The following is a 16,022-nucleotide window of genomic DNA, read 5'->3' as shown; positions in this document are numbered from 1 at the left end:
CTGTTGCTCAGCAACAGCAAGCTGAAATAGCACAAGTCAGATGAAATCCACTGATTTACAGCAGCCATAAAGTGTGTACTCTTACCGAGCGCAGTTTTTGACGAAAGGGTGAAAGCCAGCCTTGGTAGGACTGCCTCTGTGGGCCACGCATAGAGCTGGATGGGGAGATGTCGGTGCAGATACCAAAAAATATCCTTTTCTTCCTGGTTTGACAAGTGGGGAGGTGCATCCTCTGGATGGAACTTGATCTTGCCTAACCCCAATCAGGGGGTCTGTCTGGCATCTGCCCAAGGAATGAGTCCTGTCTGGTCTCAAGGAGGTTTCCAGCTCTGCCCATAGCTCTTGCCTGGTCGTGCCTCCTGTATGGAAGCAAAGTTTGCACTTGCACATTCGAGAAGGTATTGTTGCAACAAAATGTCATAAGTACAAAACACAGGGGTTAGAAGTTTCCTAAATATCCCCCCTACACTGATTTCATAATTTTATTTTCTGGCATCTTCTAGACGAATCATTTAAGAGAGAACCTGTCTTTGTGGAACAGTTTAGTGATGATAAATAGAGAGAAAGTTACACCAAACTCAAAAAATTATGAGCATTTGTTTTAAAAATCAGCTCTACACAGTGTTATGTAGATATTTACCGAGTAAAACACAGGAAACGATATATATTTACAAGCGATCTCTGCAGGGTCAGTCATACAGAAGTACTGTCAAACATCTGAAAACCTAGCACTTCACCAGAAAATACTGCTGGTAGTTCATCCCAATGATTTTTCACTCAGATCTTTTTGATATTCATAAGAAGAGATGGGCCTTCCCCCCCCCCCCCCCAACCTCACAAATCAGCGGTACACTATTCACAGGCTCCTTATTTCCTCTTCCAGAAGAGGAACAGGTTTTGATCTGCTTTCCCAGGAATGACATTACTGTGTGTAGGCTAATGCCAGCTGAAGGACCTGAGCATTTGTGGTGAAGATGTTCATCATGAGAGGATGTATCCCGATGAGCCAAGAGGACAGGTGGCTGAGTTCACACCTGTTGAGGTGACCAGCACTGCTGGGTACAAGGTCAGGTTCCCCCTCGCCCCCCTGCAGACCCTGGGAGCCTGTGTGGAGGTGGCACAAGGCTGGTCTGCTGCAGAGCTCTGCTACAGCCACCAGTCCCCTGGCCACCCCCTGCCCATCGCGGAGCGGAGAGAGGTGGCAAAGCTGGAACAGTGCAGCACTTTGCTGCTTGGTATTTGTGGGCTGAGAGGGGTGGCGCAGGGAGAGAGGTCGAGAAGATCAGCTCAGATTATTTCTACATGTGCACAGACTGAACAGAGCCATTCTAATGCATAGGAAAGGGACAGCAATGACTGTGCTGCTGTCCCCTCCTTTACCAGCCCATGACCAAGTTCAAGTATTAAGAAAAATCATAAGATTAACAGAAAAAATGAGAATTATTTTTTTCATTGTTTGTTTGTTTGTTTTAGTAGAAAATGATTCTTTTCACTAGCATTTGCTTTCTTGGCCTTGGGTTTACAGACTTTTCTTTGCAACTGGGTAGGGCTGAAACATTTTTTCCAATGAATGTTGGTGCCTAGTGCAGCCTAAGATATCCAAAAGCTGGGGCTGACAGGCACCGCCTCCCTGCCATTATTGTGATTTTTACTACAAGGTTTGTTAACCACACTGCCTGCTGTCCATCTTGTGTGTGATGATTGCTAGTGCACATCTCTCTACACAGAGCTTGAGATCCTCCAGGTAGAATTCTCCACCACTTATTTTTCCCTTAGCAAAGAGCAGTCTTTATTCCACTTACTCTGCTACTGGGAACCTAAGGTGTATCCTATTGCTGGCGTGAACTGGTTCTAGCCATTAATTAGGAGTCCCATCAGGTGCTGAGAGATTGCTTTATGTCCAATTGCTGTGACTTCAGTTTCACAAACAGATTTTTCTTTTCAGCAACTAAGTGATTTCCCGACTGCTTAACATTCAAGTGTCTTTTCAGGCATAGGTGCTTTTAAATCATTAAGATTGGTCTGGGGGAAGGTCCTTCCAGCACAGCAGAGTCCTATCACAGTCCACAGCACAGGCCAGAATAAACTAATGTGGTGGAAAAAGTCACTCAACTCAGAAGGTGGTGATATTTTTATTTTTATTTTTATTTTGACTTTATATTACATAAATAATGTTTTCTGAGGAAACACCTTGCACTCTTGCCTTAATATCTGCAAAGTGTCTCTCTGGGTCTTTAGACCTCACAAGAAAGACCTCTGATGTTTCTTCACCCTCAGGTAGTAAGCTCGGTTGGCTTCTGGATAGGTGACTTTGGAGAGTGGCAGCTTGTAGATGGCAGCGTTGTTTGTGGTTAGTAACAGGAAGGTCAGTGCAGACAAGCAGAAAGACCAGGTTCCTGATGGCACCCCAAACTGCAAAGGAAAATACAAGCCACCTATTTACTGCGTCTCTGTCTTTCATTTGGTCCCCCAGCCCTCAAAGAGAGCTCAGAGCCAGGCAGCTTGGAACAAGCTTTCTCAAGGAAGTCTTGGTTTTGCATGGAGTCTCCCCCTGGGGAGGCAGGACTTCATTATGAGGTCTGGACATTGTGCATTAACCTTCAATGTTTACCAGCTCTGGCGAGAAGGCTGCCTTCTCTTTGTGCATCTGCTGTGCTTTTGGGTGGTGATGAGGTAGGAGTGCATGGAGATGAGGCAGGAGTGGGTACCAGAAACCTTCAGCTTTTCCCTGGGCTGTTGTGTTGGCTGCCTTACAGCTTTGGGCAAAGCAAACCAAGTTTGCGGTTTCTGTACGTGTGTGGAGGGCCCTTTTCTCAATTGCTTCAGGCACAAAGTACGGACATGTAAATATCTCAGAGGTGTTGAGGGCTGAGCTGTGGAAGTTTATGCAAGCTCTGAGGATGAAAAGTGGGAAGGGATGATTGTAAGTGGCCTGTTTCAGTGGGAGCCACACCAAACCCCTGGGCAGATAGCATCCCCTCTCCCACATCAGTTCTGCCTTTGGCTGAAGTGTTCTCCATATCCTGGTGTTTTGCCAGGCAAGCTGGGAAAATATACAGTGTTCAAATCCATTGGAAGCAGGACCTTAGCTGATAACACTGCTTACCACAGACAGCATGTTAGTCACTGTTGCTCCCAGGTAGGCACTGAAGAATGCTATGAAAAATAAAAGTAGTTCCTGGTGAGTTCAGTTGCTCATGGAGGAGAACAACAAGGACAAAGATCCCTCACACTGCGCTTGGGTAGCTCAACCAACGTTTATGACCATATCTGGTCAGCCCCCTCTTAAAGCTGTTTCCTTTGCACTGTGTCCCCTCCAACCTGGAGCTCATGGAAAGGGCAAACCAACAACAACAAAACAACCCAAAACTGGAGTGATGAAAAATGTGACTATAGAAACAGAGGCTTTTGAAAAATGCACTGATGTGGAAAGCAAGTAGCTTGATGGATGGCGTTAAATAGGAAAATAACCCTCCCACCTCCATCTCTCCTACCTCTAGGGCTAGAAGGTGGGTCAATGAGATACAAAGCTAAATCTTTTTTATATGAGCAATAGTTTCACTCCCATCTCACTGTGATATTGAAATTTTATATGGAATTGCCTTATAAATAATTCTTCAATCATTCTGTGTTGCTTAGCTCATGCCTTTGGTATCCATTTCAATAGGCTGGGGAAACTGCACTAACTACAGATGGGCTGATCTTGAGCTCCAGTTTTCTCAAAGTTTAGGTATGTCCTTCTCCAAAGAAGGAATTTGAATTGGTATCTATGATTGGGAAAAACAATATGATCCATCCAGCAATGCTGAACAAACAGAATTAATGCCTCAAAACTGAGCATCTAATTTCAAAGACCTTAAGTTAACCAGCGCCCACAGATTGCATCTCTTGTTTTGAAGGCAGCTCTTGGCTGGAAGTGAAAGCACTGCTTTTATTTTGTCAGGGTATGTTAAAGCAATGGCTCCAGCATCCGGCTCCATCATTCATCAGTCTCACCTAAGTCCATCTGCCTGTCTCGAGGTGGTCATCTGGCTTCAGCCCACCTCTCGTGTAAAGGAATCTTGTCTCACTTCAAAAGGAAATGTGGTGGCTGTGAAAGCCCATAGTGTACTTACCACAGGCAATTGCCAGCAAATGTGTCTGCCAGGTGAAAGCGTAGAACATGCCTCCGATTGCAGCACATGAGAGGGAGCTGTTGTAGCCCCACAAACCAGAGTAGACTTTGCTAAAAGGTGTTGCTAAGCTCAGTGCTGGAAAAGAAGTCAAAGATGTGTCATTCCTTGGCCAAAGAGACAAAACCAGCTGAGAAATGGCATGGATTCAGTTTTTTAAGGGCTCTAGTCCACATACGTACACAGAATCGCTATTTGTAGTTGTGCTGCTGTGGTCTGAGACTAAACCCACTTCAGTGCAGCCGTGGCAGATTTCCCCGGGTGCTGCTGGGCTGAATTTGGCTGTGTGATCACAGCAGAAGATACACGAGCGAACGAACATACGTGGGAACCTTACACATATCCCTGAGGCCTGCCTGTTTGGGCTGATGGCTATGACTTTCATTAAGCTACTCCTAAACCCATCAGAATATATCCAGAAATGAAGTGTTTAATGATAAAAATTCATTTCAGCCAAAAATGTGCTGCTTTCTTCTGAAGATTTCCACTGTCGTAAAATAAGAGAATGGGGAAGTCAATCAAAAGAATTCTTAAAATAGAAGTGTATACGTTGTGGTTTTTTTTTTTCAAGCAGTCATTCTCCAATGGAAGAAGCATTTGTGACTCTAAGTGCTCCACTCATTGCAGTTCCTCTTTTATTCTCTATGCTTTTATAAAGATGTGTGACACAAGTGAAATCCTTACCTGCCAGCGTCCCCACTGCTGATCCAATTGCCGCATGCAGACAAATGAGAGGAGAAGAGACAAATAAAGCAATCAGGAAAATTCCCCCTGTCCATGGGTTATCACAGCCATAAACCTGTCCCACCCCGACTGGAATGGATTGCAGGAGCTGCAGGAATTAAAAAAAAAAAAAAAAAGAAAAAAAGGCCATTTATTATTGGCTTTGTGATTTCGTTATCTTTTTAAAAAATGTTATTTTTTGTTGGCTACATTTGTGTTTGGCATTTGTGGGATTCAGTCTGTCTTCCTGGACTGTAAGCGGAAAGCTTGGATGGTACTTGGGAGGTGGCAGGGCATTTCCACGGGGTTTCCCCTCTAATGAAAGTGACTCATGCCTCGTTCCCTAGCCATGAGATGCTCTTCCAGGTTTTTGCTCTAATATCAAAGGTAAATGTCTTCTGTGAAAAGGTTTGCTCAACACCTGTACGCATGGGCTGGCTTGGCCGTTTTTGCATGCTGTTGTGGATCTTGGCAGTGAATCTAGGAAATGGAAGTGCTCAGGTAGATGATGCCTTTGGGAAGACGTTCACCTCTAAGAGGATCTCTCCAAGGGTGAAATGGCCAATAATGGCTTGGCCAGAATGACAAGACTTCACTCAGGTAAACCGGTATCCCTATTCTACTTGTAGCTGAAACTCCCTTGGGATTCACTAAGAATACAAGTGGGGTTTGCTGGGGTGGTGGGACAGAACACAACTTGGTCACAGCTTAGAGATGGCTTCGAGACACTTTTCCTCAAAATGTTGTGTTCCTCAATGTGGAACAGTTCATTTATGGTCCCCGTAATATTATGCACCATGGTAAACATTCTTTGAGAATTGTCACTAGCAATTAACTTCCTTTCCCTAATCACTCCCTGGGAACGCCAAAATAGTCCACAGAGCCTTAGGGAAAAGCTATAACTCTTGTATCTATATTGGTTACAGCACTATGCAGGAGAATAAAGTGTCTCTCTGGAAAGATCCCACTTGAATGTTCAACTGAAAACATGCCAGCGTGTGCCTGGAGTCAGGTTTGTAACCATGCTTCCATAGTAATACCTGCTTGCCCATTTTTAATGAGAAAGATGCAATTTAAAAACCACAGCACTCTGTACATGGAAAACTAAAATTAACCTGAGTTAACAGGCAGTACCAGCACAGCCTTAGCTATGGGGTGCTGATCAGTATATGCAGAGTAACTGGCAATTAGATTCTAGACACATTTTGAGGGTTATAATTTATACCCAACTGCAAATGAAAGACACCAAAAAGACTCATTTTCAAGGTATCAAAAATGTGAACTCCTAGAGTAAACCTTTACGCTTTGGATAATTATCTTATAAATGTAATTTTGTATTGTCAGGTCATAATGCAGTAACATAAAGGAAGATAATGTGATTCTCTAGTGGTTTTCTTGGTAAATGGAGAAGGCTGTACTCTTTAAGAAGTCCTACCATTGGCATTTCAGCGTCTGTCCAGGTGATGTTTGGTGTTGCTGTTGCAGGCTGGATGACAGTTGCAGGGAAGAAGAGGTTATGTGGTCCTGATGCAGCCAGGTAGAGGGTCAAGGCCAAGTTGAAAGGCAAGGTGAAAACAGGCAGATCCCACTTACAGAAGACTGAGCCTAAAGCACTGGTGAAAACAGGGCTGGAAGGACAAGATGGTTACACTAGGAGTTTGTCAGCTAGACAAAACCAAAAACCCCAACAACAAACAGCTGTGGGAAAGGCACTCTATATTTTCAAAAAAGCTGTTTAATTTCCTTAGTCTTTCTGATAAAATCAGGGATATGCTGGGGTCACTTAGCAAATTTCCTACCCTTCCCAGGGCAGTTATCAACGTACAGATTCCTCTTGGGATATGCGATATATGTGGTGAACTTGGTGACCATGAAGGAGACAAGATCCTTTAATCGTGTGGAGGATCCAGTGATTTAATGGAGTTATTCCCCAGCTCAGTGCTTACTTTTTTTTTTTTTTTTTTTTTGTTTTAATAGTGTTTGAAATGGGCTGAATTTAAGAGGCCCATGCCAAGCGTGACTGAGCTATGAAGGTGGCTGTGTGTCCTTGTTTAAGCTTATGGATCAGATGTAAAAGCTGACATCAGAGTTGTGCTTATTAAAGCGAGTATAACACTACATGAACTTCAGGCAGATGGGTGCTACGCGTGGTTTTAGCAAACTCCAATTAGACATTTGGGGGCTGAAGACCAGCTTTCAAAATTTTCACTGTTGAAATACCTGGCAGATTATTGTGTCATAAATATGAGTAATATATATTATTAGCTGTTTGTTTTCATTAGCATCAATCATCATGTCTTGGGACCACTGAGTAAACTCTGTGCCTGGAGAAGTAAATTTTCATGACATTTTTATATGGTGGCTTAAATAGATGAAACACCTGTGGTTGATGGTGGCAGGGAATGGTGAAAATAATGTTCCTCTTGACACAAAAATGAATTGACTCATCATAGCAATATAGCTAACATGGAAGGCACTGGTTTACACAGGATCAGCCACTGATTTTCCTTCTCTCCATGGGGTTTATTTGTGATTATGTGGGTATTTAATTTGTTTCTGGATTACATTTGAGTTTAAAAGTGCAAATAGCCATACAGATTTAGTAGCACATACATGCCAGTTGTGTTTCTTTTCCATTGTGGTCTGCATAGTGCATAAAAATACAACAGCTCGGTCTCAGTGTGGGGACACTGGGGCTAGAATAAGCAGCAGAGGAGACATCTGACTTACCACGTCATGGACACCAGTGCTACTGGCAGTAGAAGCCACCAGTGGTAGTCTCCCTTAGCAGAGAAGACTGCCATGAGTAATCCCACCAAGACTCCATTGTAGCCATGCAAGCCTGCTGCTATGGCTGATCTGCAAAGGAAACAACTGTCTTGAAATCTTCTCCCTTGCAAGTCCTTTCCTCACATCACCCCCTCCCTCCCCGTGCCGTTGTGACTCTGTGTGATGATGATCTGCCAAGGCTCATGCCAAGACCATGCACTAGCCTTCAGTTTCCCATGCTGGAGTCCCATGTCCTCCCATCAGCTACCCCTTCTGCAGTTGCATCCAGTGTCCCTTTGCACCAGATGCAACTGGTGGGGGCATCCATTTGGTCCTACCACACCAGTTATGCAGCCAGTGAAGGCTAGATACATGCTCTTCATCCACATTGCTTGTCTGACTTATAAGTCAGCACTGAAGTGACAGCTTTGAAGAGGAAGAGGATGGACTTACCTGTCCTGACCCAGAATAAGTGCCGTTAAAGTTGAGACAACTGTTCCTAAACAGCCTGTGAGTGTCCTCCATGGGTTCTGCACCAGGAAGCCAGCAACTATGATAAGCCCACTGAGGGGATTGTTGATAAACATCACCTGGGATATCCCACGCAGCACCCAGTCAATAAACTGGATCATGAGAGGTTTATCTGGAAGAGATCAAATTGAATAATTAAAAAAAACCCCAAACCAAAACAACAGACCCAAAATACACAGATGGGACTGGTTGGGGATGGTTTTTTTGGAAAGTCAGGAAGAGTTTTGGCAGTGGAACTTGGCAGCACGACTGAAGCAATGAATCAACAAGACTGTAAAACCTGACTGGGATTTATTATGGTCTACACTGAAGTCTTACAGCTGGAAAGCTGAGATGAACAGTGTGGTTGCCAGAGTTCCGTGTTATAAAGTACCCTGGACCGGATTCATGTGAACCAGCTAATTTATGATGTCTGTGCCTCAGATGGCAAATCGTATGTGTATCCCATTGCTGATTTATTATGGGGACCAAACACACCTACCTATGTGTAATTTAACTTCACAGTGGCATTAGGCTTGACAGAAACTGCTCAGCTGAAAGGACAGGGAGCGTTATGAAGAATGACAGACCACAGAATAACCATCCTGAGCTATGTTCTGTGGGACTAAATTCACTTTGTACATGGCATGTTGGGAGGTAAATGTCATCTCAGTCATCCTCAAGATTTAAGCAGTATGTGGATCTCTGCACAAAGCTGATTTTTTCCCTACAAAACAGAAATAAATCAGGGCAGGGGTCGTTTCTGTACTACCGTGATGTGAATCACCTTACTGAGAAGTTAGTTATTACTCCTTTGATGTAACTCTTTGGAAGCCCCTAATCAGTCATGATGAAGTAGCTTTACCTTTTAGCCAGGCTCCAAATTCCTTCATGTTTCCAGTGATGTACCCGACAGCTCTGCAGACTCTCTTCCCAGATTTGCTCAGTGTGTTCTGCTTTATTGTCTTTCTTTCCCCCTTGGTTTCTATCTTGACATCGCTGTTCTCCATGTTGGTGTTTTAACCCTTTGGTAAAATTCAAGGGGGAAAAAACCCACAGACAGTTCATTACAATGCCTTGTACTGATCCCTGTCTGTTATCTCTATCCCATATGTTATTGCTCATTGCGTGTTATTTTGGAGCCAGAAAGAGGAAAGTCCTTGCTCTGAATCCTTACCTGATTCTCATGTCTCCATGAGCACACTCCCTCTTTACGTGCTCTTGGGAACCTACGCTGTCCTTCCAGACCTTCATGCAGCCATAGATTTGACCACCACAAAGAACCACTGAGCCTTGTGTCATACTATTTCACCCAATTTGAACACCCTGCTCAGATATACCATGTTTTCTAGAGATCAAGCATCTTTTCATTTAAAGGGTGACTTCAAGAAGAGCAAGATGGCATTAGAGGATGCTGGCTTCACAGAAGTTGAAGGTTACCTCAAGATTCACTTGCTAGAGATCCACCACATCTAGGAAGCTGTTTCAGTTATTGTTTCCTCTGCTGCTTAACCCATATTTCCATTTTGAATTTATCCATCAGTAATAGGTACCTAAGGTTAGATTATGTCTCTATACTGGCACCTATTGGGATCAGTTCAGCCTTTTTCACAAGCATGGGCTTAGCTTGAGGGTTGTTTGTGGTGCCTTACTCCATTACTCATATGCATACTTATATTATTTCTTTTCTCTATTGAATTGTACTTTTAGCCGCCCCATTTTTAGAAGTACCCAGCACCGGCTTAAGAGATTAAAGGCCGAATTCAGAGTGCTTGCTTTCCATTCTGCCTTAGTCATTTTGCCACCTTCTCTCTGCCAGCTGCCCAGCATGGTGTTAGGTGGTCCTCACTGGCCGTTGTTCTTCAGCCTAAGACAAGATAGGTGATCATGTGTCAGGACCTGTAGTAAGAAACCCTCAGGGACTATTGAAAAGACCCATATTAAATTTAGCAGGCACTATATCAAGACTTAAATAAGGTAGGGTAATGTTATAGGCCAAACAAAATAAGATGTTTGGGGATCCCATGCAGGGTTGGCAGAGACAGGGTCCCATACAGGGGACATGTCCTTTGGCTTAGGAGCTGCTGGGCTACCCTTTGGCATCTCAGACAGCTCTAGACAGCTTCATTCAGGCACATAGATCAGAGATTTACCTAACTGTAAAGACTGGATTTAAAGAACAACGTCCCATAGCCAATACATGGTTTGTCTAAGGGCCAAGTCTCAATATGAAGTCAGCAAATTAAAACCAGCCAAAGCTTTCCCGGGAGTGTACTCAGTCTCCTGAAGAGTAGGACTAATTCTTGATAATTGTCAAGACAAGGAAATCACAAGACAAGGAGCATTGTTGAGTGAATACAGAACCAGAGCTGCTTCAGGCCTTGCTGGTGAGTAGCAGCTTGCACAAGAAGCAGAGAATTTAGGTTGGCAGTTAATAGTCTAAACAGGATGATACAAACACGTAATTATTAGATTTAGTCCTTGACTCATTTGCAACTTCAGTAAAAGCCTTCTCAGCATCTGGGGAAGATAATTCATGCCTCAGAAAAACAGGTGCTGAGTACTTGAGCTAAAGCAGCCTCACCCCTGGGCAGACCTTGCAGACCCAGACGGGGTTGAGCAGCTCTGAGTCTGTGTAGGGTAATGGCTGGGTAATACACATCCTGGCCAGTCGCTTATTATTAGAAGGCTGATGGTGACATTTCAAGAAACAGTAAATACCTGCAAAAATAATAAATAGACATTTTCTACTTTCTGGAAGGGCCCAGCTAATGCAAGGATAGGTTCCACATGGAAGATGCTGAGGACAGGACCAGTATGTAGAAGAGTGTTAGATTTGATTAGATTAACTAGAGGAGGAAGAAAAGAAAAGGGTGAGAGTGTTGCTAGGGATGGTGTTTCGGTGCTGGAAAGCTTTTTCCTGGCTCAGTTATAATTCATTGTTTTGATTAATTAACCTTCACTTTTCTCATCTTTTATTCTGAAATAATGGAATAAGTGAATTGGGTGCACTTTCAGTCGAATCAAAATTTCCATCCAAGATAAATGCTCTTCATTTGGGGCAAGTGCATTTACATTTTCAATGTAAGGAATCTTCCTCTCTATGTAGCTTAGGCTTTCTCTGTGGCTAATCCATAAAGTCAAGGGCTGTTGCATTTGTAGAGTGATGCTGTGTGTCCTGCGCTAGCCCGCCCGAGACGTTTCCCTGCATGCTGAGTGAGGAGCTGTTTGCACCACAGGAGTCTGCAGCGCGGGATGTAATGTGCATGCAAAGTATCAGAGTCCCTGTCTCATTCACTTGCACAGTGGAGAAGAAAATGAGTCACGCTGGAGGCCCTAATTCATCAAAAGCTGATGAATTGCTCTGCCCTAGGAAGGCACGTACCTAAGGCAGTACTGAATGGTCCAAGCCTGAGACCGCAGAGCTCTTTTGCTCGAGTTTCTATGGGCAGAAATGAAGTCAGCCCGATGCACTTGGCATGGTAAAAAGACCAGGTGAGTCACTTTCACCAGTCTGGTTTGAACTTCACCCCTGATGAAGGCTGCGTCAATGCCCTGCGTACCTGTTCTTCCGGAATATTCAAAATCCTGGTGACTGTGAAATGATCACGGTTACCTTCTGGCCTGCAGCGCTGGTTAAACTCACACTCATTATATCCTTGTCTGTCAAGTGATGTGTCTCTAGAGGGGGATCACATCAACTTCATTCCATCTTTCCTATTGGCTTATATAGGCTGAGGGGGAGCAAAATAATTATGGAACGCCCTCGCTACCTGAAGAGCCCCTTGCTTACTGGTGGGGTCTTCATGACACTGTAAATACCTAGATCCAGCCCCGTTGGCTTCACCCCTCCCACCCCCCCCACCCCCAATCCCATCCCGGGTCCTGTGTGAGTGCTGCCTGCTGTGTGTGGTGATGTGGCCATCACCACTGCCGTGAGGCTTCTCCCATCTCTCCAGAAATATGGAGCATGGAGGACTTGTACTACTGCTACTTAGTTGTCCAAAGAAAGTATAAAGAAGTAGTGAGCCACTTGGAATCTGGCACTAGCATAGACATTTCTGGGCATTTTTAATGATTTTTGACATTGTAAGAAGCAGTAGCTGCCATATACGTTCAGATTAATGATCTGCTGGTACATTACCTTGTGTTAGGGGGTAGGTGATAGCAGCTAGTTAAGAAAGGACCAAAGACAAAAGGTGTCTCACCCCAGAATAACGGAGATGCTTGGAATTTTAAGACAGCGATGCCTGAATTGTAATTCAAGCTGAAGTGTGTGTGTTTGGATGGGGATTGCATGAAGGCCAGTCTATGGCAGGTCTTTTGATGTTACGTTACATGTGGCTTTCAGTCAAAGTGGGCTTTTATTTCATAGTGCACGAAGGAAGGAAATGGAAATAATTGTGAAAAGACTGTTCTGCTGGAACAGATTGCTTGGCTTCTGCAGGGGGGCAGGAATTTTCAAAATTTTTTTTATTCCTTATTTCTGTTAGTTTGGGAAAGTGTTTGTCTCGGATTCTTAACTACAGACTATGTAAGTCCTGCTCTCAGACACACAGCTCAAACAGCACAGCCTGATCTCATACATGCTCTGGAGAGATGCTCCAGGCAAGTGTCTGGTGGGAAACGGGGTGTGGTCTCCCAGTGCTGGTGTGTAACTGGTGTGATACAGGAGCAGCAGCAGGACCCAGGCAGGGTGAGTCTGAATGTAATTTTCATCCCTGTCATGCAGGGACTGATTTGTGCTCTGCTGCAAGTGCAGAGGAACTGTTTAAAACTATTTTCCCATGGTGTACTGTGGAAAGTGAGAGCTAAATTTGGGGCACGGCTGTTTTTCCTCCATGATTCCAGATGTTTGCTGCCTCCCCTTGCCTCAGATTATCTTTGAGCTGTTCCATAATATCTCTCTGGTGTCCTTGCTAAGAATGCTTGCATAAGCAAGAAGGAAAGTTTTGCAGCTAAAATTATCTAAGTACTTTTGTATCAGCTATGAAATGGAACCTGTGAGAACAGCATAGAAAGAAAAAAACCAAAAGATGTTTCTTTTGCATGAAAACGAAATCATTGCAGGCAGGGCCAAAAAGCTAATCTATTGTGTTTTTTGTCATCTTTTCAGAGTTAATAAATGTCCTGTAGCAAAGTACTGATGTTATGCAATTTCATGTCTACTTAAATCAATTTCTCTTCCGCTTGTGTACACTTTTTCCATGTCACGCTATCCCTATGGTATCTCAGCAATGCCTTGTTAAAGCTGCAGCGGAGCAGGCTCCGTGCTGGTGCTGCGCTCCTGCAACATCTGGCCTGCAAAGGCTTTTTTTTTTTTTATTCACCTGCTGAAATAGAGACAAGCCCACTCACACATCCATCATATGTTATGCATGGGAAGGGTGGTGCTGTGCTGGCAGCTGGGAAAGGAACAGAGGCCTTTATTTGGCTAATTATTTTAATACTCCCAGGTAATAGCTACTTCCAAGCTGGTGTAGTGTTGCTAGGCACTAGACTTCTATCGCTGAAAATGCAGCAAAGTGATCTAGTATTTTCTTTTCTTTCTGGAATGTTCTTCTCTCCCTGACAAAATTCAAGTTACTGTGTAAATCAAGAGGATTAAAATTACTGTGTGGTATTTATTTGTCCAAGGAACTGCTACCGCACAATTAGAGGCATTGTATCTTGCATTCCCTGAATTGTTGCTGTGAAGCGTGCGGGCAGCCAGCTCTGCGTGCAGCATGTTTTTAGAGGAATTCCTGCACCCAAGTACAATAGGAGGAAAGGGTCAGATTCTCAGCAACTTTTCTGGCATAGGCTGTGTAATGTTACCCAGGTAAAGCTGAACAAGTGTAGTGCTGTGTTACGTGTAGGAACACATGAGTGCACAAGCGCACTCCCTGGAACAGAAAGACTATAATGCACTTGACCCTCACTGAAAAAAAAAAGTTCAGGTTTTCCCATAGAAGATACATTTCAAAGCATTAGTTCAAAAGAAAGCTTATCTCGCAGATTCAAATATTCATTAAGCCCACTCACAATTCAATTTTTAGAGATCTGTCTCTCGGGGACAGAGAAATCCAGAGACACTATCATATTAACTCTATATTATTACTATCAGGGCTTTTTTCATTTTGCAGAATAGAAAGGCAGTAAAAGGAGATGTTAAGGCATTCCAATTGGTTTTGGTTTTCTGTTTTGTTTTGTTTTTTTTTTTTTTCTTAAAGGTTCAGTCAGCTGGGCTAAGCTGTACTAATAAATCCTCACCCTGCTAGAAAATTCTCAATAATTGAAATTCTTGTGACATTCCCCAACCTCCGTCCTCCTCTTGAGCCTTGGCCGCTCTCAAGGAGGACTGTTCAAATGCTGTTTGTTCAGTCTTTTAGGGCAGAAGAAAGATCCAGGTAAGTCAGTAGCAGGGTGCATGTTCATTGCTGTGTAGTAAAAGGAAGGAACAAAGTACTCTTACCTCTCCGAGGAGTTCAGGGGTAGCTGTTGCTTTGCTGGCTGGGACAGAGGGAAAGCAGGGCTAAGAGAGTGCGGGAAAAAGAAAATGCCCTGCCAGCTTATATAGGCGAGCAAGGCTCCTGTCCTGATATTACTAATTAGTTTGTTTCCCCTCCCACTTCGTGAGATTCAAGCAGAAGTTAAAAAAGATCCCTCTTGAATTCTCCACCTTTCCTTTTGCTCTGTCCTTGGCCTCTTGCCGACAGCTTCTCCAAATATCCTCTTCCCTGCTGCTTTTTTTTTTTTTTTTCCTTTTGGTTTGTTTGGTTTTGGGTGTTTTTTTTGTTTTTGTTAATTCTCCTTTAACGCTGTCCTTCTCCGCCTCTATCGCGTAAAAGGACTCAAGGCTTCAAAGCAGCTCTGGGAACAGCTGAGCTCAGCCTCTCCAGTGTTCTCTCCTTATCAAAGGCAGCTCAGTATCTTTCCCTCCCAAAACACTGACCTGGGAATGTCCATCACAGTGTGTCACATCCAGCAGCTTCTCAAGTTTTCTTGTTTCTGGGTAGTTTTTTGGGGCTCTGTTCTGTTAACACACCAGGGCCAAGGATCTCCTCCTGACTTTCCATTGTTTACTCATTTTTTTTTCAGTTATTTAAGAAATTCAGGGAGCATTTTTCCTTTGTTTTTTAACCTGGCCTCCCTGGCCTGTTGGAGGAATCTGGAATATCAGAAGCTGTGGCATATCTGAGAGGTTTATAAGACTGTGAAAGGCAGAGAAGAGTCTGGAGGGGGAGGTCTTGACAGAGTGAATTGTGGGAGAAAGGGCAGGGAAAAAATAATGAACTTAAGGAACCTTCTAGGTTAATTTAAACCTCAGTTTAATTCACTTTAGGACTTTTTGACAGTGGTGGCTTAGAGAAGCAACCCTGCAAATTCACCCAAGTGCTGGAGTGAATGGTTAGCTATTGATCCAGAACCCATCTAGCTTTATAACTTTGCTCCCTCCAGCATCTTCATGAGTTGGAGTGATGCTGTTGTCACTGTGTTCATTCCCAGGGTGCCCCTCTTTTGATGGAGATTTCTTAGCAGCAGACTGGATTCCCCCCTGCCCTGCTCTTGGCTGGGGTGGGGATGTGGTAGTGGTTGTCAGCTTAGCATTGCTGCATGAGCAAGGCTTCCTCTAGCCAAGCAGGCACCAGCCATGGTGAGTGAGCTGGACGCTGCTATCCACTGACTTTGCACCCAGTAGTACATGTTACGTGAAATTTGGCAGGGGAAAATTTGGTCCAATGCAGTAATCATTTTTTTTCCCTTTACTGATGATTCCTTCTTGTGCTGCCTTTGCTTTTCTCACATGTAAAATGAATCCTTGCATCTCAAAAGAAGGGAAATGCACTGGGTGATTTGGATGGGAGA

General features: G+C 43.9%; 1 protein-coding gene across 1 annotated transcript; it reads right to left on the bottom strand.

Moving 5' to 3' along the window:
• Positions 1-2,133: 2,133 nt before the first annotated feature.
• LOC106112122 (urea transporter 2-like) lies at positions 2,134-14,867 on the bottom strand. Its single transcript, XM_013294838.3, has 9 exons — positions 14,629-14,867; positions 9,040-9,199; positions 8,118-8,307; positions 7,626-7,754; positions 6,331-6,523; positions 4,857-5,004; positions 4,116-4,250; positions 3,107-3,156; positions 2,134-2,412 (listed from the first exon to the last, which is right to left on the bottom strand). The coding sequence occupies exons 2-9, from the start codon at positions 9,182-9,184 to the stop codon at positions 2,242-2,244; spliced, it is 1,161 nt and encodes a 386-aa protein (XP_013150292.1). The 5' UTR covers positions 9,185-9,199; positions 14,629-14,867; the 3' UTR covers positions 2,134-2,241.
• Positions 14,868-16,022: the final 1,155 nt, after the last annotated feature.

This window comes from Falco peregrinus, chromosome Z (assembly GCF_023634155.1).
Source record: "Falco peregrinus isolate bFalPer1 chromosome Z, bFalPer1.pri, whole genome shotgun sequence".
NCBI classification, from domain to species: domain Eukaryota; kingdom Metazoa; phylum Chordata; class Aves; order Falconiformes; family Falconidae; genus Falco; species Falco peregrinus.
Note: the sequence above shows the minus strand (reverse complement) of the source record. Positions and strands in the feature narration are given on the sequence as shown.

Excerpts from the sequence above, each read along its gene's own strand:
- LOC106112122 (XM_013294838.3), bottom strand. The coding sequence starts at position 9,184 with ATGGAGAACAGCGATGTCAAGATAGAAACCAAGGGGGAAAGAAAGACA. Across the intron at positions 4,251-4,856 it reads AGCAGTGGGGACGCTGGCAG|CACTGAGCTTAGCAACACCT; the intron begins GTAAGGATTTCA and ends CTTCTTTTCCAG. Across the intron at positions 2,413-3,106 it reads TGACTAACATGCTGTCTGTG|TTTGGGGTGCCATCAGGAAC; the intron begins GTAAGCAGTGTT and ends TTTCCTTTGCAG.